Below are 18,434 nucleotides of genomic sequence, written 5' to 3'. Positions count from 1 at the left end.
GACCGATAGAATAGAGATAGATAGAGACAGGCTTGAAAATAAAATAAGTACTATGGTCAATTCATTCGACTCAAATTGTTCAAGGTGAAACCCCAGCATGGCCACAGTATAATGACCCAAACAAGTAAAAAGTAAATTTTGAAGGGCTTTTAGTTGAACAAATCAACCCCAGGATTTATTTTTTTTAAAGCCTGGTACTTATTTTATCAATCTCTTTTGCCAAACAGCTAGGTTACAGAAGACGTAAACACACCAACACAGTTATCAAACTGTGGGGGGGGGGACAAACACACATATATTTATACACATATGCTGGGCTTCTTTTAGTTTCCATCAAGCAAATCCACTCAGAAGCCTTTGGTCGGCCTGAGGCTATAGCAGAAGACACTTACCAAAGGTACATCGTGGTTGCAAAGCCAGCTTTTTAACCATGAAGCCATGATGGTGCCTATTAAATAAACTAGACAAACTCTTTGACCTATTTCTGAAAGTATTCCTCTCTTCTGTTGCTGATATATAGAATTCAGAGCATAACCAGTTCTTAAAAAGTACTGAGAGATAAAAATTCTCAGTGAGAACGTTGAGATTCAGTTAGTAAACCTTAACCCATGTTTAAAGAAAGATTCTTCAACAGATAACAGTAATCCTGATTAAAAGGAAGGAAAGAGTTTTAATCCACATTTGTAGGAAATAGGTTATTTTGGTGACTGGTTAACAGGTTATCAGAATCTCATTATAAACCCGGTTATCATCGAGGAAGGGAAAAGGAAAAGATAGAGAGAGGACTTAAAACTTAAATGATAGTGAAGAGAGAAAAGTTATCACTAAATGAAGTTGGGAAGCTGTTGGTGATTACCAGGAAATAAGTAGAACTGGCAGCAGAGAGAGAGAGAGAGCGTGTGTGAGAGTGAGTGAGTGTGTGTGTGTGTGTGTGTTTGCATGCATGTACCCATGTACATGCATGAGTGATAACAGAAGTACAGAAAATTCTCTGAATTGATATTATAGCAAAAAGTTTGAAGCAGATTGAAGAGCAGCTACATGTTGCAATCATGTGTGATTTCACACATACACATACATATATTTGTAGAGAAACATATGGATTCATAGAATCATGTGTATAACACAGGAAGCTTCTCTACTGGACTCAGCTATCAGACCACATAGTAATCCAGTATGGAGGAGTATAATGCAGAATTCTATGCTGTTGAAATTCAAGAGGTCCAATTCGTGAGATAATTTCCTGAGGAGTATATAAATCATAAAAAGTCAGAGTTGAAGCATTGCTACAACCATGATGTTCTGGTGACCTGATGGGCTTTCTTCATCTGCACTGATTTGTAAATATGCAATTGCATTATGCATAACTGCAGACATGTAAATGTAATTCATTACATACTAAAATTAGTATTACATGATGACAGCTTCGAAACAGTGGTTAAATAATAAATATATTCACTACCGAAACCTCCAGACCTTTTATGGTTTATATATATAAAGAACAGCTGTAATGGATATAATATTGTATGCTTTGGATAATATATATACATATATAATTAATCAAAGGACATACTAAGCATGTCTACCTGCTGGAAATAAGAGTCAAAACTCTTATTTAAATTGCAAAAAGAAGAGTTTTGACTTATTTCCAATAGGTAGACATACTTAGAAAGTCCTTTGATTAATTTTAATCCTTCCACTATTTAATGCTTTTTATTTTTGGGCCTGCAATTGCCTATATTATTGATTATGTCATTATCATTTAAAAATTTTTAAATTTACACTAGATAATAATAGAGTCAATGATATCTTCGTGAATTATTTGCTCTGTATATATATTCTGGTTTTACTTGTAGGTGTACAGGAGCTTCAAGTAAGGTACCACCTGGGCATCTATTGGCAAAACTCAAAGTAGCAAAAGACTAAATCAGCTAAAATAAAATGTGATAAATATATGAATTCAACTTAGTTTCAATCACAAAAAATTCCACATCCACAACAAAAGAAAGGCAAAAGGAAAAAACAGAAAAGAATAATTTCAACAAAATGAAATGGAAAACAAACCCGTGACATCAAACTCTATTTCCAATAAACACCGCGTTCCAGACTCTTTTAACAATGTATTAGCTTCATCGAATGTTTTATCCACAAGTTCTTGACCATTAATGGATATAATCCGATCACCTTCTTGAATAACGCCACTCCTGGATAAAAAATAAAAATAGACTAATTTAGAAGTTGACTAAATTTGGCTGTCCTTAACTGTTTAGCAAGAGGCAGCGAGCTGGTAGAAATGTTAGCACGCCAGGCGAAATGCTTAGCGGTATTTCATCTGCTGTTATGTTATGAGTTCAAATTCCACCAAGGTTGACTTTGCCTTTCATCTTTTTGGGGTTGATAAATCAGTACCAGTTGCCTACTGGGTCGATGTAATTGACTTAATCCTTGTCTGTCTTTGTTTATCCCCTTGTGAGCAATAAAGAAATAAGAGGTTTGGTCTATGATCTTGTATTGGAACTAATGTAGTTGTATGATGGTAAAGTTTGAAATTGAGCATTCATCTATGCATGTATGAGTAGGCGAGGGTAAGATGTGTTTTTAGAAAGATAGTTAGTTGCCCATGCATGCAAGTCTCTCTTCTCCATTCCTCCACTGTTTATCAAAGAGAAAAGCTGTTGACATGAGTTGATACAGCCTGGTGCTTGTGTTGTGGCAGAAATTACTGTCAGAATGCAAAGCCAGAACAGATACTGAAAAGCATTTTGTCAAATCCTCAAATAGATTCAGCAATATGTGATTGGAACTCTGGATTGGTTTTTATATCATTTGTGAAGACAGAAAAGGCAAAGCTAACCTTGGATGGGTTTAAATGCAGATAGTTTCTTAGACACAGGGCTGATTTCAACAGAAAATAGGTAGAATATTTGGGCAGGATATGGTTGGTTTCAATGTTAAAGGGTTAACTGGTGCATATGCACATACATGCATGCGCATATATATATATTCTATTAAATCCATATATTGTGAATTGAATTTATATATATATTTTTAGGAATATATATATATATATTCCTAAAATATATATGCACCATTTAACATACACACACGCAGATACATACAGCTGTTCTGGTTCTTTGTGTTCAGAAATCAAATCTTGCCATAGCCTACTTGGGTCATAAATTTAACTTGTCACTCTGTTTAGCACCACCAGAGCAATAAAAAATTTGCTGATTGGAACCGATCTAAAAATGATAACCTATTCCACCTAACGATTGGACAATATATATTTTTATTTACAAAATTAACTGACTGTAACACTTTTCTATCTTAATTTTGAAAAGAGGTTATATACCAACAGCCACTGGAATCTGATGAGATGTCTGTAAAGCTCAGCACTTTATTGATGCAAAATCATTGGTCCTTCTATGACCAGCCATATAATTAACTTCCTATAAATATATATATAAATTCAATTCACAATATATGGATTTAATAGAATATATATATATATATATTATTCAAAGAAATTCTAACTCTGTTTTTATGTTTTATTTGTATTCTTTATAATATTAATGTAGAATATAGAATATAAAGTATAAATAAAATATATCTATAGTAAAATGAAATGAAGTATTGATTGCATTATTGAATAGATGAAATATTGAATATAAAATATTAAGGGACTAGTATACTTTCTTGCATTATAGCAGTCTTCAAGGTCCCAGGTTGTGACAGGAGAGTTTCAACTGTCTTGCTATAATGCAAGAAAGTATACTAGTCTCTTAACTCTTTTGTTACTGTATTTATTTTGAGATGCTCTGTGTTTCTTCCAATTATTTTAAATATAACAAAGAATTTAGTAAAATAACATCGTTATCATTAAGCTAGTGTTAGGAACATAAATTGTGACTAAAATTTGGTGGAAGATTTGAATTCAAAACTTATGAAAACAAGACAGTTACACTAAAAAGCCAGAGCCGGTTTCAGCTGGGTTGGTAACGAAAGGGTTAATATTTTATATTCAATATTTCATCTATTCAATAAGACAATCAATACTTCATTTCATTTTACGATATATATATATTATTTATACTATATATTCTATATTCTACATCAATATTATAAAGAATATAAATAAAACATAAAAAGCAGACAGAGTTGGAATTTCCTTGAATAATATGTATCCCTCTATACACAATCATACAAACCCCTTTTTATATATATATATATATCATAAAAAAAACTCTTTTGTTAGATCATTTAAAAATATTAACAGAAAGTTTGTATGATAGCGAGTAAGTAGGTTATCAAAAGGGTTAATGTTCTCTTTTAAAAAATAACAGGAACAGTTACCAACGATCAGGTTGTTAATGAATGATGAAAGACTTTGAAACTTAATAAATGATAAAGATTGCTAACATAGGAACAAGGTTGCCCTCAAATTTAGAATCATGGATACAGTCAGTTGCATTTATCTGTATACACTACTGGCATTTATTTCAGTGTGAAAGAATAAAAGACAAAGTTGACTTCACTAAGACTTGAACCCAGAATGTAATGGATGCAACTAAACATATGCACACTTTAAATCATTGATATGACCATAATAATGCAGCAGCAGCTTTCATTATCATTTTGTCTTATATTTTGATTGATACCAGCTAATTAGCTAATGAGATTTATAAACTAAAAGGAAAGTGATAATCAAAGATGTAATTTAAATCTGAATAACAACAGCTAAGTCATAAAGATATCTTCTCTTGGCAGTGTCAGAATTATTAGATTATTGGATAGAATGCCTTGTGGTATATGTTCTGAATCTCAGCCTTCTGAGTTCAAATCCCACAGTGATCAACTTTACCTTTCATCCTTTTGCCATTGATAACAAAAACAAAAAAAAACGCCCAAATCTAGAGTAGTGGATTGGTGAACAGTTAGAGGGTCAAGCAAGAACCCTTGTAGTATCTGTCCAGTCTCTTTGTGTTTTGAGTGCAACATCTGTGACAAAACTGGTGCCAGGCTGTTTTGGCTCAAGTCAGTGGTATAGAAAGGAGAGACTTGCATGCATAGGCAGCAACAACTAGTCTTCTTCAAAATATCTTCCCCAGCCTAGCATGTATATGTGCAAATGCATGGTAAACATTGACTGACATCATCATCATCATCATTGTTCGACCGTGGTCGAGACAATGGAATTTACCATGCTACGCCAGACTTCACGGTCCATCATGGCATTACGGAGGTCCTGTTGCTGGATGCCTGTATCCCTGGAGATTACATCAGGGTAGGAGAGTGTGCGCCCTCTGGTATTGCAGGTAGATGGCTTCCAGAGGAGAAGAGTAGAAATTACCTCTTTTTCAGCTCTACAACAATGTCCAGCAAACTGGACTCTCTTACCTTTCACAAGAGATGCCACAGGTGGTAGTTTCCCATATATTTGCATTTTGGTTGGATGGCGCTTCCACGAGAGATTTTGAGCTCTCATAAGGAGGCGAGTGTAGGTTCCATCCAACCGCCTCTCAAACTTCTTTGATAACGTCCAGGTTTCTGAGCCATATAGTAGAATTGGTTCGACTGTGGCTTTGAAGATTTCAAAGAAGCCCCAGTAACTTTTCCAATAGCTTTGGAGGTCCATGATCAAAGCTGGTATAAGTTGGATGGTTTGACAGGACCTCATTAACTCCTGTAAAACTGTCCAACTCATGCCAGCATGGAATATGGCAATTAAATGATGATGATGATGTGTGTATCTTCTGTTTTAAGACTCTCAAGTAAAATATACCCTGTTTCTCTTTGAGAATTGAAAACAAGGTGTAATTATATTTACGGTAAAAATATAAGATTTATTATTAGCACACTCATGAAATGACAGACCACTTTTATATTTTTAATTAACTTGCTTTTTATTTCTGGCAATAACATCTTTAAATTACCTTCCAGCCTTTCCTTTAACTTAGTGAGGTATTGTAAGGTAAAAACAGTTTGTCTTTCTTCATTTTATGCCAGAATACAAAACTGTCTTTAGCAACTGACTTGTCTAAATTAGATATTACTAAATACATAATAACAAAATATATAAAGGTGAATTTTATCCTCAGGAGTGCTTTAAGATCTGAAATAAAATCTAAAAATAAGGTTGCCGTCATCATAAATATAAAAAACTTATTAAAAACAAACACAATATGAATCGAACAAAGGACCCTCTACATGGTTGTTAGAAATAGTAATCATATATCTCTCAATTTTTTTTTTTTTTAAAAAAAGAACTGTAGTGAACAAGATCTTACACAATGGTTGAACAAAAGGTGGTATGTGCATGGTTGGAAGGTTTATAAACAGATCTACTTAATCAGAGATGACTTCAGGATAAACAGCATCACTCGAACATGAAAACGCAACCCATACACTCTACAACTTCTAAACCTGAATATCATGAGGATATAACAAGTCATGAGGACAATATTTCTATACATTCTCTCAATATGTAAAAAAAAAAAAGCCCAAAATATAAGAAATACATGAAATTGAAAATAAAACATTCAAAAATATAGAATAAATCTATACTTTTATCAAATGTATGAGGAAAGAGAGAAAATTGCATTTGTGCGTGTTTATGTGTACACATACACATGTATATAAATGTATACAGACACACATACACATGTATATACATGTATACAGACAGACAAAGCATAAAGCAGGTGTGAAAGGAGAAGATAGATTGTTTTTTCCATATGACTTCCATATGATTACTGCCATTTCCTAACTTTCTTCATCTAGTATTAATTTCAGAATACAAAATTATACATGAATGTAATGCATCAATGTGTATGCACATACACACACACATATATATATATATGGTGAAGCACGACCTTTGAACTTTAGGTCTCGCTGAGGAAATGACTAAAGACTGAGACCTCTGGAAGTATGCTGTGCGCGAGAAGACCCGGCAGGACAAGTGAAACCATAAGCCGTGGCCTTCTACATGGGATGGAGCCAGCCTACGTATGCTTACCTTCCCTTCTTAGGACACAAAACTCTACTTGTGAAGACCTGTTGAGGCAAGTGAGGATCAGAATCGAAATCGATCAATGGAAATTGCAGCTGAGTTACCAGTGCCGGTGGCACGTAAAAGCACCATCCGTTCGTGGCCATTTGCCAGCTCCGTCTGGCACCTGAGCGGGTGGCACGTAAAAAGCACCCACTACACTCACGGAGTGGTTGGCGTTAGGAAGGGCATCCAGCCGTAGAAACACTGCCAGATCAGACTGGGCCTGATGCAGCCTTCTGGCTTCACAGACCCCAGTTGAACCGTCCAACCCATGCTAGCATGGAAAGCGGACGCTAAATGATGATGATAATGATGATGATATATATATATATATATGTAGGTCCCGGGTTGAGTCGGGGTTAACCACAGTAAATAAGGTACTCAATACATAGCAGAGTAAAGTAATTTATTTTATAGAAGGAGCTTCTACAGGACTAGAACTGTTTCATTCAGATGAAATCTTCAGGAAGCTGGCTGTCAAAATAAGTTCTGGTATTTATGCATTTAGGCAGATTTAATGGAAAGGTCTAATCTATAAGTATCTGGACTGTTGCCATAGTAATGAAGCTAAAGCACGCAGAGTGAATCCACTTGGCACAGATCAACCTTGACCTCTGCTGTGCATGCACATTAAATTTTAATGTTCTAGCTCACTTCCACTATTTACAACAGTGTTTCGAAGGAAGGTGTGTAGCATGTAATCATTGCATTGACCATGACAGAGAAAGTTGTCATGGTGATACCTGCTCAGAGGCCTATGCAAAGTTGTAGAAAGTGTATGGAGAGGAGTGTATGAGCCACACACAAGTGTATGAATGGTTCAGACATTTCAAAGATGGCTGAAAAAATGTCAATACTGATGAACATTCTGGGAGACCCACAACCAGTGGAACTGAGGAAAACATCATAGATGTGCATGCAGCTGTTAGGGGAAATCATCGAATCACTATCCATGAATTATATTTAGATTCCTAGGCTTCAGGGACTCCTGGGCAACTGTGCAATTCACCCATGCTTCAAAATGCCCAAAGTGCCCAAACATTAGTATTATCTCTCTCCCTCTCTTTGTTTGTGTGTGTGTTTACATTTGTATAGCAGATATGCAATCTGCTTTAGAGTTAATTGAAACCAAAATGCAGTGAAAAAAAAGAAAAGACTGTTACCTGTCAGCAGCACTACCAGGTTCCACATAGGAAATGACAGGTGGCTCAGTTAGTACAGTGGTAGAGAAGATGCCACCACTGAGAGTTATGCCTGGACCTCGATGGTCATGATATAGAATGACTTCCACGACTTCTGTATGACAAATTTGGTTGTTTGGCATCACAGATGTTACAGTTGATGCAACTGACACTGTAAAATAGGTGTAAAAAATTAAGCATGAGCATCTAGAAATTTTACAAATATTTAAAACAAATTCATTCATTCCACTCACAAGGTATTTATAAAAAAAACAAAAACATATGAATATACTTGATAGATCAGTCCTGAATATAATATCTTTAAGAAGAAGATGGAATGGTCACAGCTCAGATGCTGGTTAAATCATTTAAGTTTGATGTATGGAAGCATGTTAAAAAAATATAATATATATCTAGGACAACAACCTATGGGTCTTGTCACCTTGTTTATCCAAGTACCTATGTGTCATATGTCAACTCAATAACAAGAAAACATTGACACTCTGTTGATTATGACATTGAAGGTTCCAGTTGATCTGATCAATGGAACAGCCTGCTTGTGAAATTAACACGCCAGTGACTGAGAACTCCACAGACACACATACTCTCAATGTAGTTCTCAGGGAAATCAGCATGATGCAGAATGTGACAAGGTTCGTCTTTTTAATTACAGGTACAACTTATTTTTGCCAGGTGATTGGACTGGTGCAATATGAAATAAAGAATCTTGCTCAAGAACATAACATGCCGTATTGAACTCACAACCTTATAATTGTGATCCGAACACCTCTAACCACTAAGACATGCACCTTCACAATAATAAGAATATCAACTTGCAACACAGCAATGTTACTTTATTTGTTTAGTCCTCAGTCAGCACTTACTGAGTGCAGCTATTATCAAAGGCAATCCATCCATGGCCATCCCATCTTCTAAGGCTATACAGAACTACATCGAAGAGGCCAGGGAACAGAAGAAAGAAGACATGCACACAACACCAGAGCTGAAGACACCTCCGAAAGGGGGAGCCCCGCCACGTCAAAACGGTAGAGGAGTAGGGGCCGAAACCGGACGTCGTTTCTCCTGATGATGTCTTGAGCTAACTGGATCCTATAAAGGAGCTGTTGTGATAGCAGACCACGAAACACTGTTGTAATTCCTCATATAATGTCCTTCTCTCGTTTAAGAAGTCATGATGGGATTTTACAAAATGTAATGATTGCTTACATACATAAAAGATCTTAAATTTATAAATATTGACAAAATAATGCTCATGCCTTTTTCAATGGCATTAGCCACAGATGTAAAGTGAAATAATAATTGATTGAGAATCAAAACCGAGATTTAAACTCAGTTCATCAAAATCCAACCTCTACTATAATAGCACTCACATTGTTTTATTAAGTTGTTGTTTTATCCTTCAGGAGGAATAGTTGTTTGTTCTTTCTCAAGCCATGAGTGGCTCATAAGGGTCGGTTTCTTGGCTTCCTTGGCGTATAGGTTCCCCACCTGGACGGGACGCTGGTCCGTCGCAGGTGAGCTGCAAGATGCAGGAGGAAAGAGTGAGAGAAAGCTGTGGCGAAAGAGTCAGCAGAAGTTTGCCATTACCTTCTGCCGGAGCCGCGTGGAGCATAGGTGTTTTGCTCATAAACACACACTTTGCCCGGTCTGAGATTCGAACCCACAATCCCTCGACGAGTCCGCTGCTTTAACCACTAGGCCATGTGCCTCCATGTTTTATTAAGTAATGATACTCAAATATATTTAATGATTTCACCAATCTCAGAAAGTGACTGCTTTAGTGTAGAGGCTATTCTAACGAGCTGTTAAGGGACTCAAATCAATATATATATATAATAGTAAAAGGAATGAGTGGAACAAAAATAAAACAAACCAATGATTATACCCTATACAGTCACATGACCTGCTAGAAACAGTAGCAAAATTTCCCTTAAAATCACATTCTACTACCTTAAAAAAAGTGGCAGTCAATACGTTTTTAAAAAAAGTGGGATGAAATGTTCACAGCTGGAATGCCTTTCATCAAATGCTGCTCAACCAAAGTTGACTTTCAGGTTAAATAGCAACAAGAAAAGGAGAAAAATATATACTTACTGCATGATGCTTGCTTCCGGTCTGGTCTTGACCATGAACGATGCGAATTGGATTGGCTGGAAATTCTAGAAGGCAAAGTGCCAGAATTTCGCCCACATGACCCTGATGATCGTATGGTATTGTAATTGTGAAGTGTACCAAATGGACTGCTAGGAAGTGCCAATGTTGGCGTTGATACGGAAGATGGCATACAAATAGGCACTAATGCTGCAAGTAGATTGAAGTCATATGGACATATTTTAATAGCATATTGGAGAAATTCGCTAATTATGAAATTAAGGTATTACTGCATGTATGGAAGCCCATCACATGTGCGTGTGTTTGTGTGTGTCTTTGTGTTTGTCTCCACCTCTCACTTGACAATTGGTGCTGGTTTGTTTACATCCCTGGGCTGAGCAGTTTAGCAAAATAGATCAATAGAATAAGTATCAGTCTTTAAGTGGTGCACCAGCATGGCTGCAGTCCAAAGACTTAAACAAGAACAAGATAAGAGATTTAAAATATCTACATTTCCTAGTTTCTCTAAGTTTTTAGGTTAACATTGTGTCTTCTATTCCTCCATACCTCTCCTCCAGTAACTTATCTGTTGAATTACTTCAGTCTTATCTCCCTACTTCCTTCATCTGACTCTCTCCTTCTCTCAGCTATCACCTACTCATAGTAAATACAAACCAACAAGCTGGATTCTATATGGTTACTCTTTCACTTGTTTCAGTCATTTGACCACGGCCATGCTGAAGCACCGCCTTTAGTCGAGCAAATCGACCCCAGGATTTATTCTTTGTAAGCCTAGTACTTATTCTATCGGTCTCTTTTGCCGAACTGCTAGGTTACGGGGACGTAAACACACCAGCATCGGTTGTCAAGCGATGTTGGGGGGACAAACACAGACACACAAACATACACACACACATACATATATACAACGGGCTTCTTTCAGTTTCTGTCTACCAAATCCACTCACAAGGCTTTGGTCGGCCTGAGGCTACAGTAGAAGACACTTGCCCAAGGTGCCATGCAGTGGCACTGAACTCGAAACCATGTGGTTGGTAAGCAAGCCACTTACCACACAGCTACTCCTGCACTGAAATAGCAGCAAAATATGTATATATACTGCAGTTCATCTCAAGTGTCTCTTTGGCTCATCCTACACCTTAGGTTCCTCAATCAAAAGCGAAGGAGTTTAGTCAAAAATGAATACTAGAACAACAACAGCAAGAATAAAATAGGAAATATGTGGTAGCTCAAACTGCTAGAAATAACAGTAAAATCCTGCTCAAATGATACTATATATCATTGTTTTAGCATTCATATTTCTATGCTTGCATAGGTCAGATGAAATTTCTTGAAACCGATTTACATTCGCCATAGCCAGACATGCTTTCACAGAATATTGGAAATGAACGACACTGCATATATGACAGTGGCACTCATTTACAACTGTTGTTGAATGTCAAGGAAAGGATTCTCATATTCACATATACACATACAACAAGATTCTCTCAGTTTCTGTTGACCAAATCCACTCAGAAGGCTTGGTCAATCTGAGGGTATAGTGGAAGACATTTGTCAAGGTGCTATATAGTCTGACCTTGGAGAAATATTAAGTTGCTTGTAAACAAGTGAGGGTTGGTGACAGGAAGAGCATCTGCCATAGAAAACCTTCCTCAACAAATTACATGTGACCCATTCAAGGATGGAAATGTGGACACTAATGATGATGATGTTTCTGATTTATTCTCTCTCTGTTTATTTCCTCATGTTCCTTTCTGTTGAAGAGCATAGGCTTGAAACGTAAAAGACTTTCTCACCTTCCCAAGTATCAAGCTAATACACCTGCTTGTTGTTTATACACATATCTTCATCATTTGTTTTTCTGTAAATTTCAACTATATATATATACACACACACACACACATAAGGGTAAAAATGCCCTTCAGTCATGAATGACCATGGGACACACCTAGAAAGTTTTCTTCCAAAACACAAGTCCAGGCAAAGTTGTTTATGGAAGACCAGCAGTTGCCCATGCATACCAGCCCCCCCCCCTTCCATGCTACCAATGTTCTCCATAGAAAAGGCAAAGGCTGATAAAGCTTGGTACCAGTGAAGTTGCAACTCATTTCTACAGCTAAGTGAACTGTCTTGCTCAAGAACACAACACACAGCCAGTCCTGGAATCTAACTCACTACCTCATGATTGTGAACTCCACGCTCAAACAAGAGAAAGGGGGAGGGAGAGAGAGAGGTGGGAGGGAAATTTTGGTCGATTAATTGATTGATGGATATAAACTGATGCTATATTAAGATGTAAGACAACTAATAACATGCTCAAATGTTCATCACTGTTGCCATTGTGTCATGCTCCTCAACAAAGTATTTAACTTTGCTTACTCTTTTTTACTTGACAAAGACAGATCTCACTTCATCTTCACAGCTGAGTGATTAATGATAAAAAAGGTAACCAGCTGTAAAATCAAATTGTCTGTTGAAGTGAACTGTTTCAACCATGCTATCAAGGAAAAATGGATCTGTCATGTGTCATGACAAAAAACTGATATTGATATGATTTGAACTCACAATATGAGGTTAAGTAGTCGATCACATTAACCCCACTACAACCATTGTAGAGACATTTTCACTAAAATACTAGTAATATTAAAAAGAATCAGCAAATTAATGTGAAGTAAAAAATAGAATTACTGATTTCTCATTACTATCTTAATTTTTGGTAGGATTGTTAGTGGGGGAGAAAAAGCTTTTTTTATATTTATTTTAATGATTTTGTCCCAAGCAAGGCTTGAGGTCACAGTTGTAGAAGGGACAACAAGGAAAAAAAGGGGCTTGCAAACTCAAAAGATGTTGCATGACAGAGGAATATCATAATCTAGGGGCAAACAAGTGGATAGGGGTGAGTTCCAGAGAGCCGTAGTTTGAGGAAAGAAGTTATTACAAGCTGGCAGAAATGTTAGCATGCCGGGCGAAATGCGTAGCCATATTTTGTCTGCCGTTACGTTCTGTGTTCAAATTCCACCGAGGTCGACTTTGCCTTTCATCCTTTCGGGGTCAATTAAATAAGTACCAGTTACGCACTGGGGTCGATGTAATCGACTTAATCCGTGTGTCTGTCCTTGTTTGTCGCCCCTGTGTTTAGCCCCTTGTGGGTAGTAAAGAAATAGGTATTTTGTCTGCTGCTACGTTCTCAGTTCAAATTCCACCAAGGTCAACTTTGCCTTTCATCTTTTCGGGCTCAGTATAATCGACTTAATCTGTTTGTTTGCCCTCTCTGTGTTTAGCCCCTTGTGGGTAGTAAAGAAATAAGTATTTCGTCTGCTGTTACATTCCGAGTTCAAATTCCGCCGAGGTCAACTTTGCCTGTCATCCTTTCAGGGTCGATAAATTAAGTACCAGTTATGCACTGGGGTCGATGTAATCAACTTAATCCCTTTGTCTGTCCTTGTTTGTCACCTCTATGTTTAGCCCCTTGTGGATAATAAAGAAATAAGAATAACTGAATTCAAATCTTGCTGAGATCATCTTTGCTGTTTGTCCTTTCAATGTCAATTTAATATTCATATCAAATACCCGAGATGTAAATGGAATTATAACAGAAGGCTTAGAAAAGTCACAAAATAAGGAAATAATTGATTTTGAAACAATAAGAAAAAAAAATAAAGAAAAATCAGAAACCAACCTTTTCGAGCAATTGCTTCCCTAGATGCTCGCTGTTGAATATGGCTTATTGGAATGATTTCCAGTCGCACCTGGTCCCCAGAACCTGACTTTAAAAGCTGACTAGCTTCAGGCAGAGACATACGTTCCACGCTTGCGCCATCAATGGATAAGATTTGGTCACCTACATGGATAGCACCACTCCTACAAAGTTAAATTTATATGATAAATGACAAAAAAATCAAATTCAAAGTCTTTTAGAAAATTAACATGAAATTAACACATTAGTGTGTATGAATGCAAATGTGTGTTATGTATGTGCGTACATATTCACATATAAGTATGTTCAATTTTTGAATAAATTACCATACTATTGAAACATATATATATGTATATATGTGTGTGGGCATAGAGTGCTTTTTAAAGTACATGACATATAAGCATTGAGTTAGAACTTTCTATGTTTCATTAAACTACAAAACGGATGCCTGGGAAGTAATTCATGTCACTACACAGATAATTACATGTCACAGGTTCGGCAGCTATAATGATATAATTTAACACTATATCCTTTTGTCATATACCTCTCATTCACTCTCTCTCTCTCCCTCTTACACACACACACATAGAGGTAGGTAGATAGATGAGTATCAGTCAATGAGCAATCAACTGGTTAGAAATAGCAATCAAATCTCCCTCATATAACACTCAAACATCTTTAAAAAATAGAAATACATGCTGGGTAATGTAATCCTACATACACTATTCCACCTCCTCCAAAAAAGGTTTGATGGTCACAATTAACAATGGTTTAAATCATAGATCTGTTCATCAGGGATTGAAAGAAAACCACACATCTTTCTACACTCACATACACACACATATGGAGAGAAAAAGTGTGATACTCTTCATGCACACATATATATAGAGAGAGAGAGTGCAGGGAGACAATTTGATAAAAGTAATCAAGCCAGAACTTCAAAGTCACTGTCAACTTTTAAAAGTTATATAAACACACTCAACTAAAGAGAATTCAGTAATCCTTCAGTTAACTGTTAAAATATATATATATAGCAATAATAATTCTCTAAATGAGATATAGACAGTGACTGCTCCATAATATAAGGGATATTAGCCAACTGAATATGGCTAGGGACAGGGCAGGGTGGTGGGGGTGTCACTGTTGCATTTAGCCCCAGGCGAACATCAACGTCACCAGATAGGCCGACGCCGTCACGGCGTCCATTATCTTGCAAAGGGAGATCATTCCCCAAGAAGCAGATACCACACACGGACCTAGGTTTCAAGGTGTATTGCCTATTATCAACGTGTGGTAGGCACCGCTTCTCGAAGAACGACCAACCGTGCAAGATATATATAAAGATTTTCAAGTAAATACATTTACTGATTTCGAAAATCTGTTCGACAGCAATAATAATTCTCTAAATGAGATATAGACAGTGACTGCTCCATAATATAAGGGATATTAGCCAACTGAATATGGCTAGGGACAATACACCTTGAAACCTAGGTCTGTGTGTGGTATCCGCTTCTTGGGGAATGATCTCCTTTTGCAAGATAGAGGACGCCGTGACGGCGTCGGCCTATCTGGTGACGTTGATGTTCGCCTGGGGCTAAATGCAACAGTGACACCCCCACCACCCTGCCCTGTCCCTAGCCATATTCAGTTGGCTAATATCCCTTATATTATATATATATATATATATATATATATAACAAAGTGAAGTTGTAAGGTACTGCACGAGTGGAAATATATTTGAAAGAAGGTTTGAAAATGCAATTTTAAAGATGTTTATTCACTTGACTGATTTCACTTTTTTTCGAAAAAGATTGTCAAAAATTAAAATGTAAAGCTTTGTATAAACTTTGTTGTGTTAAGTACTGGTTATCAGAAAAGTATTAAAATACAGTTGTACATTCTTTGATAATAAGAAAATGTTAAAAACAGTTTACAAGAAAATATTTGAGAAAATATTCAACAAAAAGTATTAGGAGTTCAATAAAAATCATGTTTGTTTGGTAGTATATATATACACAGAAGGAGATATATTTAAGAGTTTACAAAGAATTTGAGATGAACCAACCTGTTTTCTTAGCATTTTTTGTTTTGTGTGAAGCACAAACCCACACACATTCCAAGAAAAAACACATACATATATATACACTTGCAATATGACTCTAGCAACCATAACCAACACTCACACACACATACACACATATGTAAATACGTACATGCACACTTACACACACCACTTTGACAATTACAAATCGCATTCACACAAACACACCCTCACATACACAGATACACACACAAACACACAACTACAACACAACCCACACAAACACACATGCATATATGCACACATATGTATATACATATTACATATATGTGTAAAAAAATCTCATCACGCAATCGAACCAATGAAAGAGCCTCTACCTGGTTGCTTAACATGCTAAACATAGCAGCCAAAGTATCCCCCTACCTAAATCACACACCCATTGTATGTAATGTCCTAGATTATCCCTAAAAAGACGGTTTGCTGAAGGCTGGAATGTCTTTGATGATCGGTTTGCAGTATCAGGGTTGATTTGAGGCTACATAACAACAACATTATGGTAAATTTCTATATTAACAACTGCACAATTTTCACTAAGGAAAAAAAATTAATATAAACAGCAGTTTGCAATGTTTCACAAAAAAGAAGAAAATATATATATATATATATATATATATATATATAACAATATATATATATATATATATATAATATATACATATATATAATATACATATATATATATACATATATATATATACATATATATATATACACATATATATATACACACATATATATATACACACATATATATATATACATATATATATACATATATATATATACAAATAATATATACCACACATATATATATATACAATATATATATACATATATATATATATACATATATATATATACATATATATATATACACATATATATATATACACATATATATATATACATATATATATATATACATATATATATATACATATATATATACTATATATATATATATATACATATATATATATATACATATATATATAATACATATAATATATATATACATATATATATTACATATATACATATATACATATATACATATAACATATATATATATACAATATATAATACATATATATATATATATATACATATATACATATATATATATACATACATATATATATATACATATATATATATACATATATATATATACATGGGTTCCGTAATGGAAGGGACTGCCTAACGCAGCTCCTGCATCACTTTGAGGACATTTGAGAGCTTTGGGAGAGGGCTCCAACACCGATGTCATCTACCTTGATTTCAGTAAGGCCTTCGACAGGGTCGATCACAAGATCCTATTGAAAAAACTATCCAACATTGGTGTCTCTGGAAAGTTACTGAAATGGATTAAGTGTTTCCTGACAGACAGATCTCAACATGTTGTGTAGTTGAAGGGGTAAATCAAGCCCAGCCAAGTCAGTAGTGGCGTTCCGCAAGGCACTGTGCTGGGCCCACTTCTTCATCATTTACGTTAATGACATTAATGACATCATCAAGCACAGCAACATAAAAATCTTTGCAGATGACTCCAAGCTACAGAAGGTCATAAATGAGGCGAGTGACCGGACATGCCTTCAGTCAGATCTACTGGCTGTTATCCAATGGGCAGAAAAAAACAATATGCTGCTGAACGAGGATAAATTTGAGCTAATCCACTTTGGAAAAGAGGATGCCCTGAAACTCCCATACTCCTTCCTTCAGGTGAAACTCTCGCGGCGTCCAACAACATCAGAGACTTGGGAGTAATTGTGGACAACAGCGTAAGCTGGGCCACTCATATAAACACCAAAGTTGACATGGCCCGCAGAATGTGTTCCTGGATTCTCAGAACTTTCCAGTCGAGAGATATCCACACCATTATCCTTCTCTTCTCCACTTTTGCCCGACCCCACTTGAATACTGTTGTCCACTGTGGTCTCCCCACACAATACAAGGTATCATAAAAGTTGAAGCACCTCAAGGGCAATCACAAAAAAGATAGATGGCATGACAGGCCTCGACTATTGGGGTCGACTAGAAAAGCTAAAACTCTATTCTCTCCAACGTCGTCTTGTGAGCGCTACATCATCTGCATGATGTGGAAAATATTCCATCAGCATTGCCCAAATGATGTTGGCATCACCTTTAAGGTACATCCAAGGCTTGGGCCCCGTGCCATCCGCCCAAACAAAAATCGCACTCTCATCTCATAACAACAATACGGCATAATTATTTCACCTCAATTGGCCCCGCTCTCTTTAACATTACACC

At 36.1% G+C, this 18,434-nt stretch overlaps 1 protein-coding gene across 12 annotated transcripts in view; it reads right to left on the bottom strand.

Moving 5' to 3' along the window:
• Nucleotides 1–18,434, bottom strand: part of LOC115212289 (glutamate receptor-interacting protein 2) — a 661,282-nt gene that overhangs the window by 84,013 nt on the left and 558,835 nt on the right. For all 12 annotated transcript variants that reach the window (XM_036504756.1, XM_036504731.1, XM_036504740.1 and 9 more), the window contains 4 exons: nt 14,045–14,226; nt 10,351–10,557; nt 8,218–8,407; nt 2,065–2,204 (listed from right to left, as the gene is read on the bottom strand). In XM_036504756.1, coding sequence (XP_036360649.1) covers nt 2,065–2,204; nt 8,218–8,407; nt 10,351–10,557; nt 14,045–14,226 — 719 coding nt within the window. The remainder of the gene's footprint in view (nt 1–2,064; nt 2,205–8,217; nt 8,408–10,350; nt 10,558–14,044; nt 14,227–18,434) is intronic.

This window comes from Octopus sinensis, linkage group LG1, assembly GCF_006345805.1.
Source record: "Octopus sinensis linkage group LG1, ASM634580v1, whole genome shotgun sequence".
Classification (NCBI taxonomy): domain Eukaryota; kingdom Metazoa; phylum Mollusca; class Cephalopoda; order Octopoda; family Octopodidae; genus Octopus; species Octopus sinensis.
This window is presented reverse-complemented; position numbering and strand designations above follow the sequence as displayed.